The 10,374-nt window shown below is 47.5% G+C and overlaps 1 protein-coding gene across 2 annotated transcripts in view; it reads left to right on the top strand.

Annotated features, from left to right (window-relative positions):
• Nucleotides 1–7,169, top strand: part of MTMR9 (myotubularin related protein 9) — a 24,948-nt gene extending 17,779 nt beyond the window's left edge. For both annotated transcript variants that reach the window (XM_021390814.1, XM_021390816.1), the window contains exons 9-12: nt 434–575; nt 1,071–1,291; nt 2,710–2,861; nt 3,576–7,169. In XM_021390814.1, the coding sequence (XP_021246489.1) occupies nt 434–575; nt 1,071–1,291; nt 2,710–2,861; nt 3,576–3,739 (679 nt within the window). In that variant the 3' untranslated portion in view covers nt 3,740–7,169. The remainder of the gene's footprint in view (nt 1–433; nt 576–1,070; nt 1,292–2,709; nt 2,862–3,575) is intronic.

The following is a 10,374-nucleotide window of genomic DNA, read 5'->3' on the forward strand; positions in this document are numbered from 1 at the left end:
TTACAGAACATCTGGGAGGATGATCCATCTTCAGAGGGTATGGGAGCATTTCACAGTACTCAGCAAAACCGTAAACGATGAGCAAATTTTGAGGTGCCCTTTAATACTGTTACTCAAAGGAGTATCGATTCAAAATAGTGAGCACCCCCAAAGAGACTTTGCACGTCTTCAGCCCACGTGGCAAAGGGTCTGGATTTCCAGAGTGCTCAGACAGAACTGAAGCTGTAAGTGGTGGTTAGTGCTGGGGAGCTTCCACGTTGAGAAGGCGAGGTGTGAGTTCTACGGGAGGGATGAAGAGCCCACAAGATCTCAGTGTTGTCTCAGGATGTTAACACTGGTGTCCATAGGATGTGTTGGCATCCACTGGGGTGTGTACATTCATGGGATGTGTTCTGCTCATTCATAGTGTTGTTCCCTTGTACCTTTCTCACAGGGAGGATGCGTCAGTGTTGGTTCATGGGACCGAAGGAACTGATTCGACACTCCAGGTAACTTCTCTGGCACAGATTATCTTGGATCCGAGGTGCAGGACCATACGAGGCTTTGAATCTCTTATTGTCAGGGAGTGGCTGCAGGTGAGTCCCCGTGGATAAAATGTCAGTCTGTTCTGTCGACGCTTGCATTAGGAAATGGCCTGAGAGGCAGTAAACAGGTCACACCTCGGTGCAACCCTGCTTAGCGTGAACAAACAGTCCTTGTCTGAAGGAGCAAAGTTATTACTGAGTCATTTGTACCTCTGGCACATCGTGGGGCCTGTACCTCTCACTGTAGTTCTTCAGTTTGGAGCAGCAGCCTGTTTTGCGTGCACAAGGTGAACATCTCTTTAGAATACCATTCAGACTAAAACAAAGAACTTGAATTCCACTCTTAGTACTCCTGGAGCTGATATCCTCAGCCTGGTCCTTCAGTGCCCCTCTAGCAGTTTGTTCTTGGTTTAAAACTATCTGATCAAGTAGTGCTAACTGCGTAGCCTGAAAAGGCAGAGAAGTATCACTGGGTGTTTGAAGCTGCACATGCTGCATGTACTCACGTTCTGTTGCTCTCTGTGATGCTCTGATTTTTGTTTATAGGCTGGTCACCCTTTTCAGCAGCGCTGTGCCCAATCAGCCTACTCAAATAGCAAGCAGAAATGGGAGGCCCCAGTGTTTCTCCTCTTTTTGGACTGTGTTTGGCAAATCCTTCATCAGTTTCCTTGCTCTTTTGAATTCAATGAACGCTTCCTTGTTATGCTCTTTGAGCATGCTTATGCTTCGCAGTTTGGGACTTTCCTGGGAAACAATGAAAACGAAAGGTTGGTGAGAATGCTTGCTCCGAACCCCTTAAACATCAGGTTGTGTCTGGCAAAAATGTCACTTGATTTGGAAAAAAAAAAAAAAAAAAAAAAAGGTGAAGGTGATTGTGTGATCTCTCTGGACACAGGTGAGGTTTTCTCTTGTTGAAGCTGCACGGTGTGCTGCGATGCTAGGGGGCTTCTCCTTCTCTCAGGCACTTGAGCAGACCAACACCCAACTTCTGAATCCTGCTCAGCTTCCAGTGCTGTGCTGTACAGTGGGGCAGCTCTGGGCATGCACTGAGCAGCGCTGCTGGAAGCACTCAGCAGGGTGGAGCTCAGGAGGGTAGGAACCCTACAGCTGCTAGTGGTTTCAGTGCCTGTTTTTATCTTAAACCTGTCTGTTCTCAGGCCTCCTGAGTCCAGTAAGACCATGTCTGAAGACCACAGAAGGAAAAAGTAGTGCTGATGATACAAATGAGGCAGTCTGAGGCCTTTCTAGAAACCTCTCAGCCCTGAAAGTAACCTAGAAGAGACTCCTGTCTTCTGCAGAGCAGCTGAACTGGCCAAACTGCAAAACTGAGTCAGATTTAAAACCAGTCAAATGAAATTTGAAAGAACATGAACGTTACGTGTTATAACCTCTGTCACATCTCAACACATCCACCTGTGAGCACAAAAATGCTTGAAGCCCGGTGTTAAGCTTGTGCTGCCTTGAAGTATTCATGGGGATGGCGAATATTCCCACCTGGGTGACAGCTCAACAGGATGGGATTTGCTAGAATCTAATGACTAGAAACCCTCTTTTAACTCTAGGTGGTGGGTTTGACCCAAGAACACGGGTTTCTTTCTGTGCTCTGATGCTTCCTGCCACCAGAGGGATCTAATATGCCATACCCATTGCACTAATTCTGCCTTAGTCTACGCCAGGAATTGCACTTGATGTCGACCTACCATCATTCCTCACGACTCAGTCTGAACAAGATTCAATCCCTTTCAAACCTGGCAGGCAAACCATCCTGGGGTAGGTGACTGACATCTGGCAAGAAGGCAGCGAGCTTCCACTCAAATTATAAATGTCTGTTAAAGGCGAGCTGAGGAAACAGCATTTGAGTAAGCTGCTTTTAGGCTTCTACCAACTTGGTGCCACGTTGATGAGTGGCACTGAAGGGATGAGCCTGTATTGTTCATCTGTTACTTTGTGTGGGCTCGTAGTACGTGGGAAAGCCTGTGGCAGTCTAATCTGCAAGATTCTGACAGAACAAAATGAGTTGTCTTCTTCTGGACCGAGCTCTGAGCACCCTGATCTAGCTGTGCATGTCCCTGTTCATTGCAGAGGAGTTGGGCTAGATGACCTTTAAAGGTCCCTTCCAACTCTTAAGGATTCTGCGATTCTGAGTATAAAACTGAAAGCTCATTTGGTCCTTTGGGTTTGCTAGGTCTAAACTGAAGCTGCCGCAGAAGACTATGTCCCTGTGGTCCTGGGTGAACCAGCCTGAGGAGCTGAAAAATTTCAGGAATCCTCTTTTTGAGGCCAACAGCCTTGTCATCTGGCCCTCTGTTGCCCCACAGAGCCTGCAGCTCTGGGAAGGTAAGCCAAGCTCGCTTTTTCTGTTGCAGGCCATATATTTTGTGGCTACTAGAGAAGTGTCTGCTCCTATTGTCTCTGCTCCTTGCTTAGTCTGTCACAGCTGTTAACATTCTCACTCCCTTTGAAATCTGTTCCAAAATACGTTTGGCATGTAGCACACCCAGAAGCACAATGCTTCCTCATGAAGTTGAGCAACATGCTACTTTTTGCCAGGGGTCACACTGAACCTTCTTAGCACCGTTTAACTTGGTAGCACAGTTATTTCTGCAGTGATGCAGCCTTATCTATGGCATGTTCTATAAGCCTCAGGCTTTTTTTTTTTCTTCTGTATAAGCAAGACTTTTCCCTCCTTCATCCTGGCCAGCAGGTGAGTAATCTGTGCACTAGATCGTGTGCTGAAGAAACTTTCTCCATCCCATGTCTGCAAAAAAGTTAACTGCCATGAAGCGAGCAGGCTGTCATGGCAGGCTAGGGACTGAACATGGATTACTCTGATCAGTATGTGAGAAAAAAGGAAGGCAAACTTTTCTAACTTTGCTTAATAGAATGATGGATGCAGAGGAGGTTAAGTATTGCAAGTGCTATTTAGGGAAGAGGGTAGGAAAAAATATGTAAACTATATGCATGTTACTTGAGAGCTGATAGGATATGAATAGCTGTTCCCTCTCTGGTAACAAGAAACTCTTCTGACTTTTTCTGTCTCTGGGCTTCCAGGTGTATTCCTGCGATGGAACAGGCCTTCCAGATTCCTAGATGAAGCCCAGGAAGAAGTGAACAGGATTATAGACTACAACAAGCTTCTTCAGGAAAAGGTTAATTCATTGAGGAGGCAGCTAGCGGAGCTGGAAATGGATGACAGGATGCAGGAAAACCTGTGAGCTTCCAGGGCTTTGCCTCAGGTCTTTCCTTTCCAGTTCCTTTTAGGTTAAAGATTAAACACGAAGCGCATGTATTGCAGAGTCCTCTGGTACAGCTGACCCTCAGTCCTCCACTGCTGAAACCTTCACACAGTGTACCTCCCTGCTTTTTGGGAGGGATTTTTGTCTTGTTTACAGAAGATACAACTGGGCGTAGCTTCCTCTCCTGGCAGCTTTCTTGTCTCTTACTTGTGCAGTGTCAGCAAAAGCTGAAACTCTTACCTCCACCCAGCTGTACGGATGACCACGATGGGCCAAGAGACGGAATGTTACAGACTTATGTTGGACTTGGATTATTTTTTTTCTTTTGCTGAACTCTCTAAACACTTTTTGCAGGATTAAAAGACCAAGTTACGTATAGATAGGTAAAGGAATTCTGTCTGAGAGCACCTTTTCTCCTCGAGTAGGTAAGGCAGCTTAGTTCTTTAGTTTTCCTAGAAAATGGTCTAACCTAACTGTGAGACCAGCCAGTCCAAATGATGCTTTGTGTAGCCTTCACATCTAACACCTGGGGGGTTTTGTGTTTTGGGAGCTGTAGGTTACAAACCAAACCAGAGTAAGAAATTTCAGTGCAATATAGAACTGAAGTAGGGATTCTGCTGCTAACGTTCAAGCTCTGACCCTCAGGTGGGATTGTTCCTTATGGACAAGTAACTCCTAAGGAATAACAAACGTTTTTTTTTTCTTCTACCTGGAAAACAGAAAGGTTACGTGATTGCTGGAGGTGTATTCACTTGCTGAGCAAAGCAGGCACTTGGAGCTTGTCCTCTTCAGAGCCACACTGCCCTCCTGAACTCCTGGCTGTTCCTGCACATTTGAACAGGTTCACAGCATTGCCAGGGCGCACGAGCAGCACTGAACTGACTGCTCAGCAAAACGTTTTCACTCCATTTTGGTTTTTTCTCTCACGCTCTTCCTATATGCTTCGTAAAACATCCAAAGCTGAAGCTGGGAGTTGGCGTGATCCAGCATACCAGGGAGCTGCTGCAGATGAGGAGGCTGTCACACTGCAGGGATGTTCATAGCGGCTGCAAAGGACTTACACTAAAACTGTTCAAAGATGCTAGAGAAGATTTTCTGCCAAATAAGTTCATCTCATAGTTATTTGTCTCTGTGGCTGCAATCTGCTGTTTGTCCAGCTCTCCTCCTCCTTCAGATAAAATGGTGTGGCTCATTAACTCATGCTGGTGTTCGTGCAGCTTGATTTCATTGATAGCTACGCATAACTGAGGAGACTTGAAATCAAGCAGTGCATGTGGCTGGGATTATTGTGAGCTGCTTGCTCTAAGCCTGTTTCTGCCAGAACCAGTGCAGCTGCATGAGGTCAACCCTGACCTCTTTGAAAAGTGTTGAATTTAAGTGTCATTTTCTGGATGTTTTGGATTGAAGCTGCCTTTACTCAAAAGCCACTTAACGTAAAGATATGGAAATAGAGGCTCTTTAGTTGTCTTGGAAGAATCTGGAGAGCAGCCTTCTGCAAAAACTGTGTGACACCTAAAAATACCTTCCTAAAAGGTGTTCCATAACCAAGGAGACTGTGATAGTGATGTTAAGCACTACCTTCATGCCTTTTGCTTCAGTCCTTATCTCCTTAATCTTCTTCTTGAGTAGCCTAAGCTTACTTCTGAAGTCCTGTGGCTTAAACACTGCATTGTAATACCTATTTCTGCCTACTCTTGTAGAGCAGACTTGTTCCCTAGATTACAGCTGATAGATATAACAAGTGTTCCCTATATCAGAGCGGCTGATGACCTGTATCACATAGCAAGGGAGATGCAAGCTGGCCGTGCCTTTCTTCCACTTCCAGGCTCCAGATTTTTGGAGCTGCCTGCTTATATAGCACATGAAAGCCCTGAAAATTACTGCTCGCCCTTCAGAGTTATGGCTGTGCAGCCTGCAGCTGCCTGGGTGTTGTGCTCCCATCCCATTCAGAACTTCTGCTGTTGCTGTGCATCCAAAGCACATCATCGCTAGTTGGATGAGAAAGACTTGGAAGGGACTGTTCTTCCCCATCGTAGACTGTACATAAAACGCACGTAAAGGTCTTGCAATTATATACTGAGCTAAATAATAGAGAAGCAAAGAAGGTGGCTTTTTTTTAATGTAATTGCTTGGCTGCTCTAGTCTCTTTATGGAAACTGCAGGCTTCTGGGGAAATGGGGTAACCAGCAGCGACAGCTAACAAAAGGCAGAGCGCTCCGAGCTGGCATTTCATCCTTGCCTTGTGTTCAGGGCTGAACCCGCACCCCAGTGCTGTGTGCTCGCTCCGCCCTCGTGGTGGTGAGGATTGCAGTCTTTGTGTGAAGATGACACTGCCATCCTGAGCAGCAGCACCAGGCTGGTTTGTTTTTCCCCCAGTTCTCCTGCAAATAGTCCCCTTTGTGCAGCGGGGCTGACCCAAAACACGTGGACCCCGCAGGTCCTCCTGGGAAAACAGTTCTCAGATGTCTCATGGCAGGACACCTGCACTTCTTTTTACCTTTCCATTCCAGTGCTTTCCAGACTGTGGAGCACTCGCTTGTGTCTGTCACGCTTATTCCCTTGCTTTGATCAGCTCGCTTCCTCTCAGCTTGCAGGGCTCGCCCCATGGAGTTAGCACCATGCTGCTTGCAGCTCACCTGTGTCTCCCCATGCTGTGAGTGTGACGCTGCCTCACACAGCTGCTGGGATGCCCTGTTCCTCAGCACATAGCTCTTAGTGCAGGGAGCTGCACACAAAAAAAAAAGAAAAAGGGAAATGGAGTCAAAAGTTGCACAGTTTTCACGAAGACAAAGGGAATATGTACCTTCAATATGTTGATTGTATTGACCTAACGCTTGAATGTGGAGCCCTGTTTAAGTGCACTATCGTCCACGCTGCGTACGATGTAGCTGAAATTGCACTGTACAGCATACTGGCTTCTCGTCGTGCTTTGCTTAAAGCCTTGCAAAGAGCTGTCGTGTACAGGTTCCTGTACAAGGGAAAATGTCTAGACTAGCACTCCTGTAGCTGTGACACTGAGTAGCACTGTGTGATGTGTGCTATCCGTCCGCTAGCCGGTACAAACGTTAAGTGATGAGCGCACTTCTGTCTCAACATCTAGAATTGTGAATTGGACTCGGCTGCTGCATCAATCTTCATGTTAAAATTAAACCAGTAGCAGGGCTGGGAGCTGCGTGCTGTTGTTAGATGTATGCTGAACGTGTACAGAATCCCAGCTGCTGTGGTGTTGAGTATGTTGCAAAAATGGAACAAATTTGAGGGAAAAAAATTACTGTGGCTGAAATGGCTCAGCCATTGGAGGGGGGAGAAACAGACACCAAACGGCTGTAAGCTTCGCTGTAGATACGTTGAGAAGATAATAGAATTGTCTGTTCAAATTAAAGTGTTCCAATTAAAACCTTGAAGACTAGAACTCTTTAATTACAGTGCCGGAGAATCTTTTAGCGCGGCCTTCACTTCTCATCGCGTGTGTGAGCTGGATGTAAGCACTTGCCTACAGCTTGTTTTTCCCAGCTGATGTGCGTGTTCTCCTGCAGTGGTGACCAAGAGGGGAGCCGTGCTGCAGGGCTACACGAAAAGGTTGAGACCTTGAGTCTGCGTGTGGATTGCAGAGCTCTGCTTCCGTGGTTTTGGTCCTTTGTCACCAGCTCTGCACGTGGTGTGGGAAGGAAATTAATTCCAGTTTTAGGCTTGCATGAGATTCCTTAAGGGAGGCAGGCAGATGTTAAAGGGAGAAGGGACAGGACTGAAGCGGAACCTTGCAAGCTCGTTAGTAGTGCTGGGGCTCTCCCCTCCCTTCCAACAGCAGGTAGCATCATTTGTACTCCCCAGGGAAAGGGGGGGTGGGTCAGCATGCTGTGTCCCCGGGCCATCACTGAGAGGTGGAAGAATGCTGAGCAGCTCCTGGCTTTTCAGCAGACCAACTCTCCGCTGCCTTGCAGCTAGTGCAGTCCTGTATCGTTACACACTGACGGGTGCTGATGGTTTTGCTGGACATTCCCTGTTAGTGCAAAAAGTTCCAGCTGAAGCTATGAAAGCTAGTCAGGTGAAGCAGCATGGCTTTGTTTAAACTTGCATTCTGGAGGGGAGGGAAAAATTATCGAGTATCAGAGTTCAAATAGCTTCTTCCATTTGAGTAGGGTAAGAGGGCATCTCTTGTTTAAGAGCTGGAATTGCAGCCAGGCTTTCCAAGCTTCACTTCACAGAGTGAATCATAACTCGTTTGGGTTGGAAGGGACCTCAGAGCCAAATGTTTTTGTTCAGTGCTATTGTAGGGCTCTCATCCACACTGCCAGTTCTCCCCCAAGCAGTGGAAGCAAACAACGAGGAAGAGCCGCTGTCGTGGTGCCCTGAACGTGGCTCTGAGGTGCTTGGTTGCTCCGTTTCTACTGCTGTGTGAATGTCAGGACATGCCTGGGGCATTTGTCTTTCAGAGCCAGAGATGATGATGCTTTGGTTTTCTGTTGTAAGGGCGTTGCTGGTGGGTTTGGATGGCTCTGTCTGATACACAGGTCACTAATAGTTTATCCTTCAAGCTCAAAATGTGCTCTCTCAGTGTGTTATAGACTGCTGGCCCCTACACAGAAGATGAAGAAACCTTCCTCGTATAAGCGTTGATTTCTGGACAGCTTCTGGTTGCTAATCCAGTGAGCGAGACTTCTTGAGATTAAAAGTTGGGGGGGGGAAAGCCATTCAGTTGCAGTCTGTTTCCTGCAGCAGTTTGGCTGGTTTGTCACAAATTCAGCATTTGCTCCTGCTGCTTCTGGGAGAAAATGCACTTTAGTTTCATTACACAAAATGAGCTGAAGCTCTTTGTACTGCCATGTCAGTCTTAAGCATCATAGGTCATGCTGGGCTGGCAAGGCATTGCTGTAACTGCTGAAGGTTTTACTGCTGCAGTGCAATGTATAGGAGAGCTGTAGCTCCATGAATGGTGGGATACCATGGGAATGAATCGTCCACTGAATGACTGAAGTACGACAGTAAAATGCATGTCGTGTCAGTCTTAAAGATGCTGTATGGGTATGAAAATCAGCTCTGGTACAGCTTGTTGTAACAGCTTCCAGGAGCTGTTCTTGCCAACAGAGGTTCCATTGGATGGACAGCTGTATGATCAGGCTAACAGTATTATTGTCCTTCGATCATAGGATGAACAAGATGATGCACTTGGCCTATTTCTTCCTCTGCACCATTGTTGACAGGACCAGAAGCAGCAGGTCCACAGAAATACCATATTCTGTGGGCACCGTGCGGAGCAGCAAAGCAAAGGGACAGCGTGTCTGCAGCTAGCTCGCTTGTGGCTCCAAGAGGCATCCTGGAGGCCGGGGATTAGCCCTTCCACTCAGCCATCTAAGCACAGAGATCCAGCTTGAGGCTCGCGGTGAGGCTGAGCTGCAGGGAGCCCTGAACACGATGAGCAGCTGACCAGGCTGGGATGTATCCAGCAGTTGGAGAGGGAGTGATGCTTGGTATTGTGCAGTGGCACGGGCAGACCGGCAGCCCTGTCTTAAGTCCCAGCAAGGAGAAAAAGATAAGAAGGCTTCCAACCTGACAGACAGCAAACGTGCAGGATGAGGGGGACTGGAAGCTCAGCTCTGCTCGGAGCAGAAGGAGAAGCCTCCCCCACCTGCCCCTGAAGTCCTCCTAGCCAGCAGATACAAGTTCTGGGGATGGAAGGAGAAGGTATGGGTAGTGGTTCAAAGCCAAAAAGGGGCAACCATGTTAAGAAGGTCCAACCGAGAACCAGAGTCACAACCAGTGCCAGTAAAAATAGGTGAAGGGTCTTGGTAATTGGAGACTCTGTGCTGGGGGCACTGAGGCACCCATCTGCCACCTGGATGATCTCTCCAGAGAGGTGTGCTACCTGCGGGGGGCCCACATTTGAGATATCAGTAAGATGATATCAGATACAATAAATCCGGACAGCCACTATTCCCTCCCGATCTTTCAAGCTGGGTTGCATGAGGCTGTGACCAGGAAATTCAAAAATATCAAGAAAGACTTTACATCACTTGGGAAGATGCTGAAGGGATCAGGAGCGCAGGCAGCGTTCTCCTCAGTCCTCCCAGCTGGAGACTGGGATCCAGGCAGAAGGAGGAGAACAGACCAGCTGAGTGACTGGCTGTGTGGGTGCTGTCTTGCCAATGGCTTTGGCTTCTACAATCTAGGAAGCACCTTTGACAAACAAGGAAGGGTGACACTGGATGTTAAGAAGGGGACAGGCTGCAAGAAGCTCCCTCTGAGAAACAGTCATGAACAGATTGAGAGCTTGTGGGTTGAAATTAGGGACTGGACCAATAGAGGACAGCTCGCCTGATCAAGGGGAGCCTGCTGCTGAGGCCTTCTTGTTTCAAGTGCAAGGAGATGTCATGCTTGCAGGTTCTCATCCTGATGGAAGATTTTAACCACCTGGATATCTGCTAGAAAAACAACATGACAACCTGCAAGCAATCCAGGAGGCTCCACTGACAACAGTGGACAACCAGCTTTCTGGTTCAGGTATTGGATAGACTGGGCAGAAGAGACAGGCAAAGGAGAGTGGACTCCCTCTGATTAATGAAAAGGGAGAGCTGGCCTCCTCAGACATGGAAAAGGTTGAGGTACTTAGTGAGTTC

The sequence above is a fragment of the Numida meleagris genome, chromosome 3, assembly GCF_002078875.1.
Source record: "Numida meleagris isolate 19003 breed g44 Domestic line chromosome 3, NumMel1.0, whole genome shotgun sequence".
In the NCBI taxonomy this organism is placed as follows: Eukaryota; Metazoa; Chordata; class Aves; order Galliformes; family Numididae; genus Numida; species Numida meleagris.